General features: G+C 44.9%; 1 protein-coding gene across 4 annotated transcripts in view; it reads left to right on the top strand.

The window, feature by feature from the left end:
* The window catches only part of CUNH1orf21 (chromosome unknown C1orf21 homolog), a 207,551-nt gene that overhangs the window by 86,700 nt on the left and 96,304 nt on the right, over nucleotides 1–24,547 (top strand). For all 4 annotated transcript variants that reach the window (XM_052737174.1, XM_052737175.1, XM_052737177.1 and 1 more), the window contains one exon: nucleotides 1,175–1,411. In XM_052737174.1, coding sequence (XP_052593134.1) covers nucleotides 1,318–1,411 — 94 coding nt within the window. In that variant the 5' untranslated portion in view covers nucleotides 1,175–1,317. The remainder of the gene's footprint in view (nucleotides 1–1,174; nucleotides 1,412–24,547) is intronic.

The raw sequence follows: 24,547 nt of genomic DNA, 5'->3' as shown, positions 1-24,547 counted from the left end.
ATTTACTCTCATTTATTAAATTAGTCAGGTTGTTGGGAAAATGCTCTTTGCTGGGGTTTTATGGCTTAAATGATCAGATTGCTATACCCATCGATGTCCTTTGCATTCTAAGAAGGGCCCAGGCAGTCTTGTTGAAAATGAAGCTTGCCGCTCGCTATGTTTCGGCAGCCCCATCTGTGAGACTTGACAGGCTCAATGGTTCAAAGCAGAAATGGTGGGATGTGGGTGTTGGTGAAGGTTGAAAGAAGAATGGTACTTTGTTGGTGCTGCCAAGGGGCTTGAGGAGGTAGGGGTTATGTTGGTAAGGGGTAGGGGTGGGGCAGATAAGAGATATTTTAACAGAAACAGCTTCACGATTGTAGCTCCTCATTCGCAGGACTAGAATGGCTGGATAAGACTGATAAAAATACAGCAAGAACAAAACAAAATGAAAATATCAGAGCACTGGGCACAGCCAACCCTGGGAATCTGGGGCAGCTACCATCAGTGTGGCAGGGAAGGGAATCTCACCTCAGGAGAGTGAGGTTTAGGTCTGCGTGACTTACTCATGAGCAGTCCTTATGCCTTTCTGAGAGACCAGTTGGCACACAGAGGCCAAGGCGAGGAACTGGACAACTGACCGAGCTGTGTGTTTTCCTACCTTTTCTACTCAGTCCTTCAAACAGCGAGAGCTGAGCCCAAAGTCTACACAAGTAAGTCTAATTCTTGACTCCGGTAGACTCCAGATGCATAACCTAGTCTATGAGTCAGTCTGAGGAGGGAGATGATCTCCCCGAACAAAACCTGTGTGAGCGCTGGCCTGCAGGGAGGGATGGAGAGAGGCACGGTGTTTTATTTACTCTAGAAATAAGAAGTTTTGAGGTTCCAGAACATCAGCAAGTTCATAAACCCGTGGATCCCTGTGTGACAGTCAATAGTTCCTTGAAAAAAATGCATGTCTTCTACATCTCTTTGAAAATGTCTCCTTCCCAGCATGCATTGTGTGCGGCATGCCTTGCTACATTGCTTTCTGAGCCAGGGATCAAGAGGCGATGGCCACATTGTGCTTCTTTCTTCAGCACTGAGTGTGGAAGCCAGGGATTGGACTGTGTGATCTACCCGCCCCTCCCAACCCCTGCAGGGAGCAATCCCAGGTATGGAGTCTCCTTCTTGATCCGGCTTTCTCTTCTGGCAGGTGCAGGCACTGTGATCGACGCAGCAGCAGCAGCAGCAGCGAGGTGGATTTCCGTTGTGTTTAAAGAGAGAAAAAGAAGCATGTCCCCGTGTCTGTAGCGATGATTTGCAGTCCAGCCCGGCTGAAGCTCCCCGAATGAGACTATGGGCTGTGCCTCCGCCAAGCATGTTGCCACTGTTCAAAATGAAGAGGAAGCTCAGAAAGGGAAGAACTACCAGAACGGAGATGTGTTTGGCGGTGAGTGCTCGAACACTTTTCCTCCTTGGCCTGGGGCTTCCAGGCCTTTCACTTAGGTGACAGTGAGCCCCTGGACTGATTCTTGTCTCCCGCTGTTTGGTCAACGTGATGGGTGAGACTTGAGTGAAATCAGCGCCGACCTTTTTTTTTTTTTTTTTTTTTTTCCTATTGTTGGTTTGTAGCGTGTGTACCCAGGGAGGCTTGGCGAGGATCATAGAGGTTTTATACACGAGTTCACATTCAGCCTAAAGAACCAAAGAGGGTTAAGTCGGTACATCCGGCAATGACATGTGTGTTCTGGTGGGTGACAACTGAAAATGCAAGCCAAAAGTGGAGTGAATGGAGGTTTATAAAGGAGAATGTGGGTGTGTGTTAGGGTTAATAGAGTGAATTCATATTCAAAAACACAATGAAGAGTAATTATGGTGTACTAGTACAAAAGTCACACAGATTGCAGGTTCATGGCCTCCCCTCTGACCCCAAAGAGTTAAAAAAGTAAATAAAGCAGCCTTTAAAAATCCAGATGCTGGCCAGGTGATGGTGGCACACGCCTTTAATCCTAGCACTCGGGAGGCAGAGGCAGGTGGATCTCTGTGAGTTCAAGGCCAGCCTGGGCTACACAGTGAGTTCCAGGAAAGGCTCCAAAGCTACACAGAGAAACGTTGTCTCAAAAAACAAAACAAAAAATTCAGATGCTTCACTTAAAGAACTCAGATGTCTTCAGGAGCGCTGGCAGCTCTGGGTCTTCTTTACTTGGGGGATGAGCAGGGGAGGGTGCTCTTTGCCCCTTCAGTCAGCCTGTGGCCTCTGTTCAACCACAGACCCTTGCCCATCAATACGCACTGTAGCTAGAGTTTTCCTGCCTGGCCCACAGTCAGGACAAATCTCTCTCACCTGCCAGTCCCACAGATGCTCAGACCCGACCAAGTAAACACAGAGACTTATATTGGTTACAAACTGTATGGCCGTGGCAGACTTCTTGCTAACTGTTCTTACAGCTTAAATTAATCCATTTCCATTAATCTATACCTTGCCACATGGCTTGTGGCTTACTGGCATCTTCATATGCTGTTTGTCATCGTGGCGGCTGGCAGTGTCTCTCTGACTCAGCCTTCCACTTCCCAGCTTTATTCTCCTCCTTGTCCTGCCTATACTTCCTGCCTGGCCACTGGCAACACATTTGCCATACAGACCATCCCACAGCAACGCACCAAGCCTAGGTCACTCTGTGGCATTTATTACCTCGTCACTTACTGGATTTTGAGCTTCTTGACCTTGGGTTTGTCCCTTGAAAGATCAGTTTCTGCTGTGATGGAATGTGAATATTTCAAATCCAAGTTAGTATGGAACATATGAAGCAGTTTTTGCTAAATGACATCAACAGTAATATCTACTACCTGAAAATATAAATTAAAAGAATAGCTTTTATTTACAAAAATGCCGTTTCCTCTCTTCCCGGATAAGGACTCTCACTGAGAAATGTCTCATCCCCCAGTCACTCTCAAACGGTGCTGTCACTTGTACAATGAATGTCTAGCTGTGTCTCTGTCGGGTAAGGCAAGCTCTAAACTGACTGGGCCATCTCCCAGCCCCAGGGTTTGATCCATGGTAATGATTGGTTTTGAGCTGGAATTTCTACTGCTATATTAAAATGTACTCTCGTCAATGAGAAGTTTTGTCCCCATAACAAATTTGCTGGTTGTGGTGACTACCTGGAGGATTTAGGAATGTAGGGAAATAATGGATATTTGAGCATCTTAACAAAGCCAGACACCAGCTCGCTGAAACCGCAGATACTGGGAAAACAGCTAATTGTAACTGAAGTCATCGTTGTGACCCTCAGATACTTAACTGCTAAGAGGAAATGATCCACTGTCAAGGATTCGTTTAAACTTGCCTCTGTGTGACAGTCTGTCATGATCAATTTTGTAATGGAGCTACCTCAGATGGAGCTGCCACCATATGTCAATACCGGGAGGCATTTGCATTCATTTTCGTGTTGAATTTACACAACAACCCTGTGAAATATGTGCTGTCTCAATTTGCATATGTAGAGGCTGAATCACAAAAAGCTGACTGCTTCAAAGCTGCCCAGCCATTCAGCGTCAGCATCCACACCTCTCAGGCCCTGGCTCACCTCTTTATCCCATGCCATTCCCTAGTATATGGCTGTTTCCCATTGCTGTATACTGTTCAAGGCCTTTGGCTAAGCCTCATGGAGGTGAAAGAGGTAAGTACTGCACAGATCTGCTATCTTCAACTTTGTGAGAGGACAGGGAAGTGTTTTGAGGCAGAATAAGCCAAATACCAGAAGATACCTATCGTGGTCAGACCGGGGGGATGGACTGTCTTAACTTTAGAGGCAGAATCAGGATGGATTCTTTACAGAAAGTAGCATGTGAACCTGGCCTGAAAGAGTCTAAACTTGTCGGATAAGAGTTCAGGAGAGAGCTAGATGAGAAAAGACTGGAAGTAATGTAAGACATACTCAAGAATTATAAAAAAAAATCCAACACTGGGTGGTGGCGGCGCACACCTTTAATCCCAGCACTTGGGAGGCAGAGGCAGGCGGATCTCTGTGAGTTCAAGGCCAGCCTGGTCTACAGAACGAGTTTCAGGATAGGCTCCAAAGCTACCCAGAGAAACCCTGTTTCAAGAAACAAACAAACAAAAAGGATTATAAAAAAAATCCAGTTTGAGAATAAAATATAAATGAAATCCAAGTCAGGGTTAAATTATAGGAAAAAATGAATATCAAATTACAATCTTCAGAAAGATCTTAGTCTGCAAGGGCAAGGTTTGGTGATATTAGTATAGAGTGTTGATAATCTGTACCAGCTAACCATCTTTTTTTTTTAAATTTAGTTGTAGCTTGAATATGCAGAAGGACTGTTTTTCTAGTGTACCGTGTGTATTTCTCAGATGTCAGCCTTTGATAGAGAAGCCTTGTGTGAGTCAGCTGTTGCCGGGTAGACGCTCCGTCTCGGGGGTATGCAACAGCGAGCGCTTGTTTCGGATCTTGAGCTGCTGGGGCAGCTGGGATGCTCCTTCACTCACCTCTCGTCTCCCTGGTCCTACACAACCATGAGCCACTGAGGGCAAACCATTCTTCCTAAGAAGAGCAAGAGTCCGAGCCCCACATAGTCTGGTTCCTAAGGATGGATGGATAGCTGTGCACCACAGCGCACTAGCCAAAGCAGGTGACAGAGGCCCAAAGTCAAGAGGAGGAAAAGTACATGCTGACCGCATTGCGTGCATGGCAGGGATGTCCATGCAGAGCACAGCTAGAGTTTGGGTAATGAGACTCTTCCAGGTCTACGTGTTCCTCGCTGGCTCTGTATCCATGTGGTCCAAATCTAGGAAGTGTGGTTATGGAATCTGCTGGGGTGTTTTTTGTTTATTTGATTTTTCATCTCCCTAACACTCATTGAAGTTTTATTTATCCCAGTACCTATTATCTTGTTAGTTTTTCTAGCATAAACATTTGCAAGTTTGTGGTATAATTTTAAAGCAAGAATATAAGGTTCTTACATTATTTTTTTAGCCCTATCCGGGTCTGGCAGTAAAATTTCCAGAAGTTAGTATTGCAGTAAGTTCTGGACCCTATATGTTACTGAATGCTGTAGTTTAAATTTGACAAGATACAACCTGCCTCTCTCTCTCTACTGGAATTAGTTTGCAGGGAGGAACCCCCCTCCCATTATTCTCACAGATAGTACAAGGTAAGCGTTTGTTATTAGCCATCTGATACGTCTTGTCACGACAGTTTCACGGTTCTGTTATTGTCCAGTAAACAACCTCCAACTCAGTAGTGCAACACAGTACTGACGCGTTCTCAGTTTGGTGAATCACTCTCTGGGGTCTGTCTGCTGTCTTCCCAGGCTCAATCATACACCTTCTTTTAGCTAGGATCTGATCTGAGCTCTACTGTCCAAGCTGTCTTCAAGCCTCTGCTGCAGACCTCTCTCCTCTCATGTAGTTGCCAAACTTTTCAAATGGTGTCTCCCGTCCACATGAGGAAGAGAAGGGTGCCGAGGTCTTTTCTCCTACCTTCTTCTCTTCCAATCCTTTCAGTTTTCCAAAGGTAAACTCTTGCATGAACCATTCCTGAGGTCTGCAGAAAGCTTCTCTTTCTGGTCATCCCAGTTTTTTTGTTTTGTTTTGGTTTTGTTTTTTGAAGTAGGTCGTATATTTGTTGATAGGTCTAATCTCTGTTATCAGTTGGTTAGTGAGCTGTGGGCAGGAAATGCATGGTCTGTAGAGAGCCAAGGAGCAGGGTAGAGAGGGAATGCCCAGAGCTCAAGTTGAACACTGACCATACCAGCCAGACAAAACTGGCTCTAACTGCTGCTGAGTTTGGTTTAAAGAGCACCTGATGTTTATACCAGCTCTTTAAACAGAGGCGCATAGATTATTGTAGTAAAAATTTTTGCATGGCATTGTAAGACCGAACAGCTGGCAAGCAATCAGGAACCTATCCTTTATATGGACTTAGTTATACTCTATCCTGGGTGGTACATAAACCAGCAACCTGAAACGGGGTGTGTGTGTGTGTGTGTGTGTGTGTGTGTGTGTGTGTGTGTGTGTGTGTGTGTGTGTGTATGAATGGGGGGTGGGGCCGGGATCTTATACCAATGTGCCATGGTCTAAAACTCTGTAGGGGCCAACTTCTCAGGGCAGTGATAAAATGCTTCTGATGTATTTAGAATGCAAAGCAGTGGGAGGCAAAGTAATAATTCATTGTATATCCCTCATAATTTCGATTGCACAAAGTGAAGAGTCATTAAGGACACTTGGCTCCTGAGATGATTACAGAGAGGATAATGTGTATCATCTGTGTGGTACGGATTTGCCACGCTTGGCTGTGGCGTATGGATGATGTGGCTAGGCCTGAGATACTTGTACATTTTGTACTAAATGAAGAGTTAATATGGAAAGTAATATAAACTAGCTCATTAAAAACTCTGCTATTGATCACATGTTAAAATCATAATTTGGATCTACCGGATTAAGTCAATTGTATTATTAAAATTACTTGCACCTGCTGGTTTTTTTTTTTTTTTTTAAGATTTATTTATTTATTATGTATACAGTGTTCTGCCTGCATGTGTCCCTGCAGGCCAGAAGAGGGCACCAGATCTCATTACAGATGGTTGTGAGCCACCATGTGGTTGCTGGGAATTGAACTCAGGACCTTTAGAAAAGCAGTCAGTGCTCTTAACCACTGAGCCAGCTCTCCAGCCTGCACCTGCTGTTTTTTCATGCAGCCACTAGAAATACTGAGAGGCCGGGCCGGGCCGGGCGTGGCGGCACACACTTTTAACCCCAGCATTCAGGAGGCAGAGACAGATGGATCTCCTGAGTTCGAGGCCAGCCTGGTCTACAGAGTGAGTTCCAGGAGCTGCCAGCTGATAGTGAGAGCCTGCATCAGAAACCCCACCACCAACAAAGCCAGAATGTTAAAGCTGGAGGTTTGTAGGAGGACTTCGATAGGGCTCGGTGATGGTTTGGAAGCTAAGAACTCAAAACACTACACCCCAAAAGAGCTAATAATCCAGTCCGAAAGTCGGCAAATGAAATAAACAGATGCTTTTCAGATATATCACTTGTTTTCTGTGTGTGGAATATCTTCTTAAAAAAGACAGTAATGTAGGAAGAGGAACTATTAGGCAATAGGAAGGAGTATTGGGAGTTGGAGGTGGTATAAATGTGGGCAATGAAGTGTTCAGTATAATCAAAATACTTTATGCACATGTATAAAAATACCACAAAACCCACCCTTTCATATAATCAGTGTATATTAATAATAACAATAAAAAGAAACACAGGGGGCCAATATATAAAAACAGGATCAACATCGTTAGCCATCAAGGGAACACAGCTTAACTACATTGTGATTCAGTGTCGCACCAGACCAGAGAAAAGACCAACAAACACTGTCAAGGCTGGGTGCAGGGAAAGGACCCCTTATAACACGGCTGTTAATCGTGTAAACTAGACCCGCCTCTATGGAAAATGGTTTGGAGGTTTCTCCAAAACACTAAAAAGGAACGACCATATGATCTAGCTATCCGGCCACCGTGTATATTACCAGAAAGAACAGAGAAAACCTGCATGCCTATGTGTATTGTGGCACTGTCCACAATAGCCACACCATGGAAGTAGCCAAGGTCCCCTTAAATGGATGAATGAATAAAGAAAAGGTAGTCTACACAGACAGTGGGGTTTTATTTAATCACAAAGAACAAAATGAGGTTGTTTGTAGAAAAATGAATGAAACTTGAGATCTTTATAGTAAACAAAATAATCCATTTGCACACAGACATGTTTTCTGTCATCTGTGGAATTTTAGGGAAAGAGACTTAAAAGTAAAAAGAGGGGGACTGAAAAAGATGGAGGAGACGGGAGGATCAGATGGGGTAATAGAGGTCATGACTATGACTAAACTATATTACAGACACATGCGTGGAAATGCCACAGTAAAATCTACCTTGTATAATTTCTGCTTGCCAATAAGAAACTTCAAAACAAAACAAAAAAGCCTTTAAACTCCAGATATGAAGAACATATCCTAGAGTAGTCTTGGAAGATATTACGATGTTTCAAATAAGGGCTCAGAAAGCTTTGCGTGGCGAGAAGCCCACACAGGCCTCATAAATTATAGAAGCCTGGCACCCTGGCCAAGAGTTTGAGCTCCATGCTTCTGTGTTAAAAGTGCAGCCTGCTTGGTTACTAAAGCCTTTGAGAGCCATACTCTTCTGCCTGAGGGAAGCTGTTTCTGGAGACCTTGACCAATCGTTAATTCAGTCAGTGTTTTCTTACAGACTGCTACCAAGTAGCCAATGACAGTTGAGTTTCTCCAGTGTGCTGGGCACCATGATAAGCACATGACACGTGTATTATCTTACTTCATCTTCAAAACAACCTGCAAGAAAAAAACAGGGCCTCTAATGTGCCAGGCTACTACCCAGTGATAGATCGATCTCTCTCTCTCTCTCTCTCTCTCTCTCTCTCTCTCTCTCTCTCTGTCTCTCACACACACACACACACACACACACACACACACACACACACACACACACACACACACACCCTGCCCTGTCTGTGGATTCCATGATCATTTTAAAATGAGGAAACCAAGGCCTTATTTATCCAGGGTCATACAGCATTAGTTTGCTCATCTGGGACTCTGGCACTCAGTTCCCAGCACCACTACTAATAGCTTCTAATATGTACTATGCTGTTGTCACTTCTTGGAGAGGTTCCCAAGGAATAAGGAGGTGGGGCTGATACATATTTAGGAGAGGACTGTGCTCAGAACGTTTTTGTTTCCAACACCCTCTACCTCATCCCGTCTCGCGCCTCCTCATCGCCATTCTCTGACTTCCTTCCAGTTGTTCTGTTGGAAAAAGGCAGCCTCTCCACTTGCCCTAGAGCCCGTCCATGTTAGCCTTAAAAGCTTCAATATTGCAGGCATCGCTTTGGTGATACTGGGTTCTTTCATCACCTATTCTGTCTGTATTTCCACTTGCACTTCTTCATGGAGGCACGGAGATTCTTGATCAACTGTATGTGTAAACATTTTTAATCAGCATATGGAGTGCCATGAAATAACTGGGTAAAATCTTATATATGAATTGCAGTCAATCTATAGATTCATTGGAAAGGAGTTTGCACACTTTATGGGGACATCTCGGAGAGGTACAGAACACCTATCACAGTGAATGTTTTATCTCTCAATATGCCTTTTGCAATGTCTTTCAACAAACTTGTATACCACACACACACACACACTCTCCTTAGCTCAGTGTCCAATGCAGAGAAAATGTTGAGGAATTCGTTTCTTCTTTGAATGTTTTCTAGTTCCTTCTGATGTTCGTTAGTCTTGAGAAGTGACCCAGGTTGCCATGTACAGGTGCCAGCAGGAGTTTGATTCCGCCTTCACCACTGATTGAATTGCCTTTGAAGAGGATCTTAGCCCTGTCTGTGCCATATCTGTAACATAGAGATATTCGTGGTGCCGATTGCCCGGAAGTGTGTGTAGAAAGAATAGGTGAGGGCCCTATGCAGAAGTAGCTCTCAAGTAGCTCTCAATTGTCACTCAGTAGATTTGTTTCAGTTGACTGACTTGGCTTTTTCATTCTTGCCCCCTTGGCCACCACAAGTGCATACACACATACACACATACACACACACACACACACACACACACACACACACACACACACACACACACACAAATGCTAATTTTCCTTCATTTGTCAACCAGTACCATGCGCCTGCTCTGAGCCTGTTCTCTTGGTGTTGGCTATGGCGATAAGGGAAAGATAGGATCACTTCTCACTCTGTTCCAGGCAGACTGACAACAAGAGGAAGAAGCCCCTGACTTGGCAGAACCCCTTACTGGGTTCCTGGCAGAGCCCTGGGGGCTCCCCCGCAGTTTCCTTCAGTTACTCAGTTGCCTCTCCAGGAGTCTTGTCTTTCTGTAGCTGCTTGGATCCCCCTGGCTGACCTGAAGTGAGCTCGGCCGTAGGCAAGGCACGGGAGCCGCTGCTGGTACTTCTGGCATCCCCCGGTGAGACGCACAGAACGCTGGAGCTGCAGCCAAGGCTTGCTTGGTGCTGGGGGACGTTCTAAGACAGTGACTCATCAAGAGTGGAAGTGGGAGAGTCTCTACCCTTGGCAGTTCTCAGTGTTTCCTTCCCAAATGACATCAAAGGATCTGAAACTGTGGCTTCTTCCTGGAATCCTGGCTGGTGTAACGAAAGGATGTTTCCTAGGCACCTGCCTGTCTTCAGACAGTCTCCACCTAGCATTGCCCACCTGGCAGGTTGGCCTCATGTAATCTCTGATGTTCCTGTGTAAAATGCAGCACCGAGGGCATGCGTGGGGCCGCTGCTGGTTTTGCCACTGAATTATGACATGGCATCAAAAACATAGTGTTGGACTCTTGCGTTACAGTTGATAAGGCTTGTTCCCACGCAACCGTTACCACTATCCCCTCTGTGTAAGAGAGGAGGAGGCTAAAGCTGAAACCCATCTCTGGCCACTTAACTAAAGAAGTGGGGTTGTTTGTATAATGAGGAGGGTAGCTTGACGGAGGGGATTCCCTCTTCAGGAACGAACTTATGTGTTGGGCGGCATTAGATCTAAGCCAGCCTTTGCTTAGGAGCGTTGGGGAAGTAATTGCTAACTGCCTGCTTTAAATCAGCCTTGGCTGTTAAATGAGGATGTCTGGAGATTCTATTGTGGTAATTAGGGTTATTTTCGGTGGACTTGAAACACAGTTATGTTGACCACACAGCCGTGAAGTCTGGTAAACTGGTTCAAAGCCTGGTTGAGCTCCTCACAAACAGACTTGTCAGGCTAGTGAGTTAGTTCCTCCTCCTCTGTGCAACGTGGGGGGTACCATGGAGCTGTGGGCCTCAGATGTATTGTTGTGTGTTCAACTTTTGAATACTACTTGGTGACACATGATAAGCACTGAGTAGGTGCCAACTGCTAGTCTCCGTCATCCTGTTGGCAGCCCGGAGACACACATCTCTTACATATGCAGCTGAGACTTCTTGAAGTTGTTGATCGGTCCTCTGTGATGAAACTTGGGAGAATCATTATCATTTTCTTACAGATGTCAGATTCGTCAAACTCGAGCAACTGATCCATTAGCCTAATGATCCTTATCTTTTTATTTTAGATTTCTGAGTATTTGTGTTACTATGATTTGTTCCCTTTCTGTCTTGACCTAGTCAGAACTTCTGTCTGTATAAGGGGTGCGTGCGTGCGTGCATGTGTGTGCGTGTGTGTGTTTTAAATAAGACAAAGGATATGACTTAGAAATGACAAATTTGATAGGGTGGTCCGTTTCTGTGAAAGTGTGGTTTTAAAAATCTCCCACCCCCATAGAGCTTTAACAAGCGTGGGCTTTATTTGTTGTGTTCGTTTTTATCGCTGTGACAGAGCACACGAGTGAACAAAGGGTGTAGGGACTTACTTGGGCTCACCGTTTCAGCCCTTGCTGGCTGGCTCCCGTTCGTACATTGGGCCTGAGATCAGATAGACATCATGCCGTGGAAGCTTGGGGCAGAGAAGGCTGCTCATTCCTGAGGACAGGGAAGCCAAGAGAGAATGAGGAAGGACCGACAGCACACTTCCTCAGACTAGGCCCCGCCCCCTAGTTTCCACCGCCTCCCAGTGGTTCCACTGAATTACGAGTCCACAGATTTAGGTGAAAGCCCTCGTGACACCATCAGCTTCCACATGCCCCACCTATGAACTGAGCCTTCAACATGGGAGCCTTCAGAAGACTTCAGTCCTTATTACCAGACAGTGTGTGTGTGTGTGTGTGGGTGGGTGGGTGGGTGGGTGGGTGGGTGTGGGTGTGGGTGTGTGTTTCATAGCCTATAATTTTCCAGCTCTTCATGTATGTGTGGACCAAGGATGTTTCTAAAAGGATATTTCTTTGTGAAGCACGGTAGAGAGACCAAGAGGAAGCAGACACTGATGATGCCTGTGGCTGCCATTGGAGAGAGAGCTGCATCTAGAACTAAGTGAAATTTTAAAATGATGTGCCAAGTAGGCATTATTTCCTATTTTATTTTTATTTTTGAGAGATATTATTATTCATAATATTAAAATTGAATTCCTTGCTTTATATTAGGAATTTCCAGATGAATCTGTTAAAGTGTTACTTACTCTGTGTGTGTGTGTGTGTGTGTGTGTGTGTATGTATGTGTATGTGGGTGCTTGTGTACCACTGCACACATTATGGCATATTGGTGGAAGCCAGAGGACAACTTGCAGGAGTTGCCTCTCTCTTCCCACTGTGTCACCCTGTAGGTCCCAGCAGTAGAACTCAGGTCATCTGTCCAGGCTTGGCTGCAGGTACCATTTCCTTCTAAGTCATCTCCCTGGCTCATTTTAGAGGCGACTCTAAAGATTTAAGTATAAGACAAGAAACCAGGAGCGGAAGAACTAAGCTCAGCACTTACCACACAAGCATGAAGAAGGGTCCATCCCTAAGATCCATGTAAAAAGTAACATATAGATCACCCCTCCAAGGCTCAGAGAACGTGACGGAAGAGTGGGTGAGGATGGAAGAGTTGGAAGATGGGGAGGTGTGTTTCCAGAAGACTTCTGGGTGAGACATGGGGTTGCACTCATAAACTCGCCATAGCTCTGGGTACTCACACGAGACATGCGCAAGATTGGGCCAGTCAGCATTCCATCATGGAAGTGGGAGGAGCTTAGGAGGCCCCACCACTCCCTGAGGGTCTGTTGATACTTTCTGTAGTGGTGTAGCTACTAGGGAGTTGCCCGTGCTCCAGTAATAACCTCCCACCTATGCTCATGCAGAAAACTTAATTAAACACAGTGGGTCACACACAAAAGACAGGAAAGTAGGGAGTGAGCCTTCTGGTTAGAAGTGTTTGGGAGCAAGAAGGAGCGAGATGGGGATCATGGAGGGTGAAAAATGAATAAAATCCATTCTATGCATGCCATGAAACTAAGAATAAAAATAAATTTTAAAAAGTAGTTTTTCCAACGTGCCAGCTGTGATGGCGTGTGCTTTGTAAGCTCAATGCTGAGGAAGAAGAAAGGGACTCACTGACCAGCCAGCCTGGCCTGTAAAGATATTAGCAAGTGTTTTTATGATCTGAGGTTGCAAAATGTCTTCCATATAATGCTGTGAAATCTGATCTCATAAAAACAAGTGGGTAAATTTGACTGCATAAAAATCTAAAACTTCTGCATGGCATTAACTAAACAAACCACTCTCAGTGAAGTTAAAAGACAACTGTCAAACCATGAATAATATTTGCAAAACAAATAAGGTAAATGTGAGAAATATAAAAAAGACTTGAAATCTAAAAGCAAAGAACGTGCTAATTGAAAACTGGACTGAATTTGTGACCAAGCAGTTTAAAGAAGAAAAGTTTACAGAAGTTCAATAAAAGCAGACAGAAAAAATCTTCAACTGCTCAGTCATAAGTAACCCTAACTCCCACCCCATCCCCACAACACACACAAAAAGAAAGCAAAACCAAGCAGTCTTGACCCCCTCAAACTAGGCAGGAATAGACATCTGTCTCATGTTCTACTGAGTAATGCCAACCCAGAACAGTTTCTCCGGAGCACAAAATAGCAGTATGCATTTGGGATTTAACTAAGTATGCCTTTGACTCCTGCAGTGTATTGTCTGGAGAGAGCTAGGCAAGCAGATGTGGCACACACCTAAGTGCTCAAAGGGCTTCCTCACTACCAGAACATGTGTGCAGTTGAACCACTAAAGATGAGTGTGACCCTGCCGAGTGTTCTAAAGAGACAAGTGCAAAGAGATTTTTACACAGCACGTCTTATTTATACTGGCTTCTCAAGAGTTTGTGTTCAGTTATATTTACTTGTTTGTCTGTTTGCGTGGCTGTCTACTGATTTATTTGTGTGTATACATGCCAGAGTGCACACGTGGAGGTCAGGACAGCTTGTGGGAGTCAGTTTTCCCCTTCTCCACAGACCCTGAGATTGAACAAGGTGATCAGGCCTGGCAGAAAGCACCTTTACCAACTGAGGTAACTTGCTGGACCTTTGTTTTGGTTTCTGAGCCTCACAGTGTAGCCCAGGCTGGCCTACAGCCCCTTTATCTACCCCAGCTGGTCTCGTATTCATGGCAAACCTCTGTTTCTGCTTGGATTAGAAGCATATGGCACCATATCTGGCGGTAAGTTTTGTTTTTGATATATGTAAAATTCTGCATCAATGCATGAAGAAGGTATTTAGGAGCCTTCTACAAACATGAGCGATGGTTTCAGGTGATTTTGAGTTTCTTCTTTGTATTTATAATTAACACTTATATTCAGTGCAACTATTTATTTTGATAAATATAATTCAGACGTTTCCAATCTCCAAAGGGCTTTGGTTGAATTTCTGGGCAATGCGAGTTTGCTCCCTGAGGAAAGTGTGGTGTGACTGGAAATAGCTCTGCGCCATAGGGAGCTGCGCAGTGGCATGTTTGCGCAGGTAAACAGATGGGCTCTGATCCCTGGTGCTTGCCTCAGTCAAACCTAAGGATTCCTTGTCCGTCTGCAAAACATTTGCTGACTGTCGGCGGGCTTTGGACACCATGCTAGACATCACGGCTCATACAGACAGGCAAACCTAATCTCTGCCTTTCATACACTAATAAATGGGTGACAGATGGCTATCTCAGCGTACTGTCAGTACCCTGTGGTGATCCTGCAGAAGGGTGCCCCATCACAGGAGCAGGGGAAGACACACACAGAGGATGATTAACGTCTTTGCTTAAAAGATGGGCAAACAAAGGAGCTGGTGGGGCTGAGGCATGGCGACAGCATGGGCGGACGGCTCAAAGATGGTGCGTACAAGGTATGTCTAGAGGAGGCTGGGGGCTGAGCAAATCACCAAGAAATTAGCTAGACAGTCTCACGTTAGGAAAGGAGCCCTAAGTATTGGGCAATTTCATACCAATTTTCCCCAAAACAACACTAAAATGCTCACCCAGACAGTCTAAGAATCATGTTACAGATCTGGAAATTGGCTGAACATTTGGAAAATGCTAGAAAAAGAGGCCAGAAGATTGGAAGCTAATTCCTCAGATGGTTGCCCTTACCTCATATTAGATAATTATGGACCCTGAAATAGTAATTGCAGAGCATGGGCTCACATGTCTGCTGAGACTGCATTGTCGCTAACCTGTGACAGAACCAGGTGAGTCATGGTATGATAGTGTGGCCTTTGTCCTTTGTGGGATTGGACACGACATACTTACTTTTGTGACTTGCCGGTGTCTCCAAGGAAATGATGCATGCAGTCAGTGCATCATATGTTACGAAAGGGGCTGGTGAGATGGTAAGTGTCCTGAGTTCAATGCTGGCACGCACATAAAAACCAGGTATAGTACTGGAGAGGTAGAGACAAGTGGATCCCTGGGGCTCACTGGGCAGCAGTCTAGTCAAAATTGTGAACTCGACATGCAGAGACATACCCTGTTTCGGAAAATAGGTGGAGGGTGATTGAGAGACACCCAGCATCGACCTCTGACCTCTATAAATGCATGTAGACATATGTGGATGCATACATGTGCACGCGCGCGCACACACACACACACACACACACACACACACACACACACACACACACTCAGCATACATATGAGCCCGTGCTCTGGAATTACTATTTTAGGGTCCATGATTACCTAATATGAGGTAAAGGCGACCATCTGAGGAATTAGCTTCCAATCTTTTAGCCTCTTTTTCTGGCATTTTCCAAATGTTCAGCTAATTTCCAGATCTGTAACATGGTTCTTAGACTGTCGGGGTGAGCTTTTGGGAGTCACTGCTGCCTTGAGGTTTAAGTTGCTTTAAATGTTTGTCATTGCTGCAGGTCAGCCCTGCTTACAAAGGTAAGTACCTGTTTTCAGAGGGGAAGACGGGGACAGGGTGGGTGATATCTGTAGTACATCCATGCCCATGGGACAGCAGGAGAAAAGGCATGGTGCCAAGTGTCCGTGAGACATCCACCTCCCTCAGACAGCAAAAGTGCGATACCGCAGCCTAGCTTTAAGCCGCCTGCCCTCCCCTCAGTGTTCCTTAGCTATGAACTCTTTTCATTTCAGCGGTTTGTGATCAGAAATTGGTGTCACAGTTTAATGGTGTTTCTGATAACAATATTCCAAACTGTGAGGAAAATTGCCCCAACCAATTAAGGGCTCCTCAGCTAATAATCCTCTGTGAGGGTGTTGATTGGCTAGTGACAAGGTTAAGAGTGTCCCATGGGAACGAGTCTATGTGAGAAGGCAGTGTGTGCTGGCTGGCAGTGGATGCCAGAGGTGCAGATTTAGGTGTCCTGCACTGGGTCTTTAAACTGTTTTACAAGAGAAGACATCAGTGTGTAAGAAACATTCAGCAAGAAACTGAGGCTCAAAAGCAGGCACTAAAAGGTAGCAAATGTCCTGTGGCCCAAATGTCCACCAGTGCCCGGATGCTGTGCTCTGAATGTTCATGTCACCTCTCCAAGTTAATATGATGAGAGTCTAACTCCCAGTTCAATGATGTTAAGAGGCAGATCTTTGAGGAGGTGGCTAGGTCCTGAGAGGCATCACTCATGAATGTTCTCAGTACCCTTATCAGAGAGTCCCAGGACAGCTGGCCTGAACTTTCTGCCTGTAATGATACATGAAGAAGGAACCATTTGTGAGAAAACAGGCCTCACCAGACACCTGCTGGCACACTGATCCTAGACTTCTCAGCTTCCAAAATTGTGAGAAATCATCCACGTGGAATTATTCTGTTCTAGCAGATGAGATAATCCACATAGAAGTATTCTGTTCTAGCAGAGGAGATAATCCACATAGAAGTATTCTGTTCTAGCAGATGAGATAATCCACATAGAAGTATTCTGTTCTAGCAGAGGAGATAATCCACATGGAAGTATTCTGTTCTAGCAGAGGAGATAATCCACATGGAAGTATTCTGTTCTAGCAGAGGAGCTAATCCACATGGAAGTATTCTGTTCTAGCAGATGAGCTACCTGTGATAGGAAACTGCAGTGTCTCCTGCTTTAGAAGTAGGGAGAAGAGTCAAATGAGATGAGATAGACTTTCCCTACTTGGAGAAAAATCTAGCTCCAAATCAGGGAATTATCGTTATTTTACAACCACTGGTTGTGATCTGCTTAAAGAGGGTATAAATGGTTTACTGGGTGCTGTTGCTCACACTCAAGTGAGGGAGCCGAGATTATGAGAAGCAAGGTGACTTCTGAAGGTTCACACAGGTCGTGTCTTACAGCATCTGGTCAGACACACTCCTGTTTTTGATTCCCAAACCTCAGTCAATGAACAGCGTGTGCTATGGAAAGGAGAGGCAAAGAAGTTAGGCTGCTAGGCCTGGAGAGGGGTTGGGAAAACTTCCAGAAACAGTGCCTTTGTTCTAGAAGCTTCCAGTTCAATGGAAGAACAAAACCTTGGGTCACCTGTCCCTTGCTTGACAAGAGTTTTGATTGACCAGATGCTGATTTATTGAGCACTGTGTGTGTGAGGCCGTTTTGGCCCTGGTCTGCCGAGTGTGCAGGGAGAGATAGCTACGTTACTCTGGCTCCTATTCCTAGTGCTGACCTACTGTGACTTTTCAGATGACAGTGACATCAGGGCTCTGAAGATGTGCCCTCTTATTATAACCTCCTCCTGGGCCAACTCTAGCTGCTAGACTCTAGGCAACTTGATCCCAAGGAAGGCCAGAGGTACTTGTGTTTGGAGTTGATTGCTAGAGACTAGTCTGGCATGCTGGGCTCTGCCTGGCCCTTGAACTCCTTGGACCAAATGAAAACTGTGCACCAAATAATTAATGTCACAATAGTAGTATGTGGATACATTTTCTGCTAACATATAACAATTAATATTTAAACATGAATAGAAATTATCTTTGAATGTTCTTAAGGTTTTTCATAAATTTTAACTAAAGGGGCTGTAAGAAGGGAAGGGGCCCCTGTGCAGGGATGAAGACGATGAGGGACAAACGTAATTTTTGCAGTTCACATCCTTTTAACTCACAACCCACATTTGAAGTTATATTGTGTGTGAATAAATTTTCACTTAAAATGTTTTCACAGGCTTTTATATATGACTATGAAGAAAGAAAGCAGGGCTGGAGAGAGAACTCAGTAGTTAAGAGTACTTGCTGCTTTTGCATAGGCTCTCCATTCTCAGCACCCCCATCTAGTGGCTCACAAGAGCCTGAGACTTCCATTCCAGTGGATGTAGCGCCCTCTTCTGGCCTCCTCGGGCACTGCACTCAGGTGGTGCACATACACATACACAAGTAAAATATAAAAGCCAAAAAAGAATTGAAGGTAAAAGGCAGAGTAGAAATAGCATATCTACAAACTATAAAGAGTGCGTTGGCTACCAGACCAAGCAATTCCCTCAAGCTGCAAGTAAAACGGAACAGTTCCCTCAAGCTGCAAGCAAAGCCATGCGGGCCCAAATCTCTATCCAGACCACGTTGCATTTCCATTTTGAAAACCACATTCAAAACAAACTAAATTACATTTGAATTCTCTCCCAGCCGTGGATATCCATGCTTTACTATGTAAATGTCACTGCTGATCTTGATATGCAACCACAGAAGAAATTCTCAATTTATATATGACTATGAGAGTTTAGTTTTAATGTACCGAGCTCCCTTGCATTTATTATGTCATCCGTGTGGCAGTATTTTTCCATTAATCTTTTAGTTCTGATTACCTCCTTTGACTCAGGAAATGTCTTTACTTCACAGTGCTCGTGTCTTGAGAGAATGGCTTTCCTCCTTGTGCCTGACCAAGTTTCCCTGATGTAGCTGTGAGATTGCCAAGGTTTAGGAGAGAAAACAGTGTGCTTTCCGTTCTAATGGAACTCTGAAAATCGGAATTACTCTTTGAAGAAATACTAACTGTGCAAATATTATTTAAAGAAAAGCCTGGCCTTTGCTAGCAGATAAAGGATGTAATTAGACCATGGCTGCCTGTTTTGCCTGTGCCATAGGAGATGAGCCAGGCAGTAGCTGGAAAGACAGATGTGTGTGGTCAGACAGAGATGAGCGCCACACGGAGAAAGAAAAGGGAGGTAACAGGATGGCTTGTTCACATTCACTGGGCAGGAAAGTCAAGGAGTTGGCCTTTGCACACATCTAAGGAAGTGAGCCAGGAGAACCCTTGAGACAGAGTGTTTACAGAAGAGGAGGGCTGGCCAGACATTTGAGAAGGACTGCCTAGTAGGTTCCAGGAGGGAAGCTTGAGACCTTGGTACCCGGGGGTGGGGATAAACAGAGAGGGGCAGCCAGGCCCAGCAGCTGAGGGCAAAATGCAGCATCCTGTCGAAATGGTCAGGAGAGGGTTCCCAGTGGATGAAGTCTGACTTTTGTTTTTAAACTTAAAGAATTCCCTAGGGTGAGAAGGGATGGGGCAGTGGGTGCGGTGTCACAGTCAATTAGAAGAAAAATCTGATATTCTGACACACGGTAGGGTGACTAGAGTTAATAATAATGTCATCTGTGTTTCAGATAAGTAGAAGGGATATTTGAATGTTTCTAACACAAATAAATGGTGTTTAAAATGGACTAATAACCCTAATTTGATCATTGCACAATGCACATATATAGGAAAAACACCCTGTAAATGTTTGCAAGTATTGTATGCTAATCAGAAATTTATAGAGAAGTTTTGGGTTTTTTTGTTTGTTTGTTTTTGTTTTCTTTTTTGGTTTTTCAAGACAGGGTTTCTCTGTGTAGCTTTGCGCCTTTCCTGGATCTCGCTCTGTAGACCAGGCTGGCCTCGAACTCACAGAGATCCGTCTGCCTCTCCTCCGGAGTGCTGGGATTAAAGGCGTGCGCCACCACCACCTGGTGGAGAAGTTTTTTTAAAGCACTGTCCTGGCTGTCATGTGGGGAATTAACTGAAGAAGGTGAGAGTGAGACATAATATAGTACGCTTTTAATCTCTGCTCCTAGGGTGCAGAGACAAGTGTTTCTCTGTGAGTTGAGGACACCCCAGTCTATATAGTGAGTTCTAAACCAGCCAGGGCTATGCAGCAAGACTCTATCTGAAAAAAGAAAAAAAGGTGTGTGTCTGTGTGAGAATGAGAGCAGATGGGTGGTTAAGAGCTCTACCTCACTGTTCTAGTGAGTCACGGTGATGGGGTCTGAACTAGAGCTGTCAGTGGAGATGGGGAACCCAAAGCCAGATTTGGGGTCATGTGGAGAATGATGAAGCATGGGCTTCATCACAGCACTCTTTATCTGTGGCTTTCTCCACGAGGATGGGAGTGGTAGAAGTTTGTACCAACAGAAGCTCTCTCTACACACACACATACACACACACACACACACACACACACACACACACACACACACACACACACACACACCAACCAGTGGCATCCTCTAAAGCTTCACACTGTGGGATGAGCAAGAAACGTGAGTGTTCAGAAAGTGTATCAAACTCGGCTGAGAGATTAATATGGTCAGGACTCTCAGATGTTAATGTCTTTGCCTTGTTTTTACATTGGATTCTGGCTGAGACACGAAGAGTAGAATTAGAGGTGATGACAATGTGCTTGAGTGTCCAGGGCTGGGCAGTGCCCAGGCACAAGGTAGGGAGTCACTTTGTCCAGGGCTCGGCAGTGCCCAGGCACAAGGTAGAGAGTCACTTCTGGTCTCAGAACCCACAGAACCCGGTTATGCTTCCATTCATTCAGCCTGAGCAGGAGAGGGGAGTTTTAGACATGCAGCGTTGGTTTAACTGGAGTATGTTCCCTGGCTGAGGGCCAGTGCTCCCAAAGAGGCATGCTGGTGTTCTCACCTCCCTCCCCATAGAAATCATTTCTGCCACGGTCTCTGATTCTTCCGCTCTTTCTTGTTCCTCATCCTTCTGAGTTCCTGTCTATCTCCTCCCCATTTGCCCTCAGCATTGGCCTGTGTTCCCAGTCTCTCCACTTAAGATGCATTCTCTGCATCCTCTCCAGATAGCAGCAACACCCTATGCTCCGAGAGGAGGGGTCTGTGTTTAAAGCATAGCTTTCTATGGAAGCTAACCAAGCACCAAAATAACTTCCCATTGGGAATCTCCATTGTGCTCTTTCATCTGCCCTCCCTCTATTCCCACCATAACATCATCAGGAGTCTTTAGGGTGCCCAGCAAAAAGTGTTTCTGTGCACCACAGAATCTCACAGCATGAAAAAGTGCCCTATAAGCAAGATACAGTATATGTGTAGACCCAGTTACGTTTGTACAAAGGTGGTCAGTGCTGGTTGGCTTGACTTCTACAGATTGTGGGGAGCAGTCAGCAGAAGGTGAATCTTGGGAGATGAGGTAGTAGGCATAGTCAGATGGCCAAGTGGAAAGGCTGGAGGAGGAAGCAGGAGACTGAGATGATTAAAATGGGGTCAAGTCAGCCAAAGCCAGGCCCACCCATAGAGCATCTTGAAGGAGACACAAGGACAACCGGAGATGATCTTTTGTTCTGCGAAGATGCTGTCCTTGTGGGAAGACTTACCAAAGGAAGGGAGAGCAGAGCCAGCAGGCCTCCCTCAGACTCCCAGCATTCCCATCACTCATTTCCAAAACTCAACAGATGAGGGTAAGCAGGGAATATTTTCAAAAGTAAGGAAATGATATTATTTTGCCATGAAGTTTAGTTCAGATGTGTTTTCCCATTTTAAAAGTCCAGTCACACTGCTCGTATCAGGGAATTACTTCAGCTGAAAATGACTCTATCCATTTTCTTCCCGTTCTTTCTAATAATGACTTCGTGGCTGCTGAAGTCTTTTTAATAGTTCTATAACCCAGGTAAAGCCAGGCTCCTAGAAGCCAGCATCAGTCCAGAGACATATTAAAAGGAACACCTGACATCATTGAAAGGCTATTTAAACTTTTACTGAATGACCCCTAAGACCTGAAAAGCCATCTCATTCATGAACAGCACATTGAAACTTACTCCTCCATGAATTTCCGCCATTGCCTGTTCCCATCTTTCTTCTTTTGAACAACCTCAAAACTCACTCTTCTCTTGAATGTCCTGCAACTATCCCTCTAGACCAGCCTGCTTAGGGCTTCCTGCTTCTTCTTACATCTGTTTGCCTCTCTTAAGCCCTGCAACTCAGGTGTCATGAAGACTGGCCTGGTTCCTGGGGTTAACCTCCTTACCCCGCTCAGCCTGTACCACAGATCTCCCTAGCTCCTCTGCCCTAGTCAAAGCCAGCCTTCTGCTGAGTCCCAGGAGGCCAGGTGCTTAACTCCTGGACACAGGAGAGAGACATTTCTCAGCATTCTGTCATGATTATCTGAGAATCTTTCCTCTACCAGAAATTCACTTGAGTCAGGACCCAGTGAGAGGAATTGAGTCAGATGGACATAGTCATTAGATTGTGGGTTTTCACAGACATACACACACTCAGGTGCACATGCATGTGCACGCACACACACACATTCACACCTACCTTTGCCCAAACAAAAGGTAGCCGCACTAGTTAAGCGGAGTTCATGGTGTTGACTCAAAACACAGTGCCTACTCCCGAAAGAGTAGGAGATTATTCTGAAGCAAACATGAGTGGCCATGGCTGTGGTGCAAGGATTAAGTTACCCTGAGTGATGAGTTCCACTGGAGCAGAGGTTGCTTGAACTTTCACAGGCACAGAACAAAACAAAGCCATTAATCAATGTTTGACCAATTCATTGATGGGGGTGACATCAGGTAGGCTTGTTACAGCAGAGCAGGGGTGGTGGTGGTGGTGGTGGTGGTGATGGTGGTGTGTGTGTGTGTGTGTGTCTCAGATGCCACCCTTAGTTGTAGAGTTGACTATTGTTAGCTGTTTTTTTACTCATTTGCGGGGCCCACCACCCAGCTCCCAGATAAATCACACATAGAGGCTTATTCTTAATTATGAACATCTGGCCTTAGCTTGGTTTGTTTCTAGCCAGCTTTTAACTTAAATTATCCCACCTACCTTTTGCTTCTGGGCTTTTCCTGTTCTCTTACTTCTGCAAATCTTACTCTTACTCCGTGGCTTGCTGTGTAGCTAGGTGGCTGGCCCCTGGAGTCCACCTCCCTCTCTGACTCCTCCACCTTTCCACCCAGCTTTCTCCTTCTATATATTCTCTCTGCCTGCCAGTCCTGCCTATCCTTTCTCCTGCCTTGCTATTGGCCGTTCAGTTCTTTATTAGACCATCAGGTGTTTTAGACAGGCACAGTAACACAGCTTCACAGAGTTAAACAAATGCAGCATAAACAAAAGTAACACACCTTAAGGTAATAGTCTACAACAGTTGACAGAAGCGAATGGTCTACGATGTAATAGTGGCATTTCAGATGTTGTACCTAATAGTGACAAAGACATTCAGTCAGATACAGAGGTTGGTAGTGTTTGTTGAGAGGCCTAATGATGCCTCTGCAGCATTCCGTCTCGCTACCATCGTGGCATTCTATACAGTCTGTAGGGTCATCATCCTCAGAGACCTTCACACTGGATGACCACGCACTCTCCTACTAATCAGCCGTCCTATAAATTCATGGCTGTGGTCAGCGGAGGAAGCTACTGCAGATGTAACAGCTGAAACAGACTAGAAAAACAACTTGTGCTTCTGGCCCCGCAGATAGTGAGTGGTGGGGTCCCCAGTCCTATATACAAAGAAGGACACGTGTGACAGTGCTGCCTTATCTTGCGTATTTGTCCCTCATTGTTCTATAATCTGCCAGTGTTTGTATTTATTCTAGATTTTACACAAAACATAAACACATACATTGTGTAAATTGTTACAGACCCAGATCTGAAACTCTGCCATACAAAAACCCAGCCAGTGTCCCGTGAAATAGGACCATTATGCCACTATGAGGAATATTGACTCTGATTTTTGCTTACCTTTTGTTTAAATATAAACAAACATTAGGTTTCATTATTGAATAAACACACAAAAGGCACGAGGGATTTGTATCTTAGTGACATTCACATACTTAGATTATGTTGTATCTTAACAGGGAGATATAGATATATATACATATACATACATATATATATGTATATGAACAATCTCTGTACTTTCTCTAGTAGACTCCCAAGGTCTAGATACTACTCATGTCCAATCTCCACAAAGTTTAAGTCCAAAAATATTTCTCCTTGTTATTTTTGAGCAACTGAGATCTTATTAAACCTTAAATGGTTTCATTTTGAAAGTGGTTTTATTTATCAGGATTATTTGACATAAACTCTGGAAAAAAAACAAAAACAAAACCTTTCTGTAAATGAGCAGAAGCCTTGTGTTAGGGATTTTCTTGGGAGCAGGCCATGTATAACTATCCTAGAAATTATTCGCTAATAACCACATTAGCGCTGATGAGATCCCGTGATCCAGGTGCATTTACAGAAGTCATGGTTAGGAACTTCCTGACTCAGGACTTGATGACAGTTCATGCATAACATTGTTCCGAATTTAGGGTCCATCTAGTGAACCTTGGCAGTGAGATGCTGTCAGACTCGGTGAGGTTGAGGGGTATGCAGGAGACAGACAGGTTCTCAGAGAGGGAGCCGTTCCTCCCCTGCCTCGAGACAGCTGTTTCCCTAGGGACACCTTCTGTATCCCTCCCCCCTTCTCCCC

This window comes from Peromyscus californicus, unplaced genomic scaffold (genome assembly GCF_007827085.1).
Source record: "Peromyscus californicus insignis strain IS unplaced genomic scaffold, ASM782708v3 Scaffold_14__1_contigs__length_90479793_seg_2, whole genome shotgun sequence".
Lineage (NCBI taxonomy): Eukaryota > Metazoa > Chordata > Mammalia > Rodentia > Cricetidae > Peromyscus > Peromyscus californicus.
The sequence above is the reverse complement of the archived record's forward strand: the minus strand, read 5'-3'. Positions and strand labels throughout refer to the sequence as shown.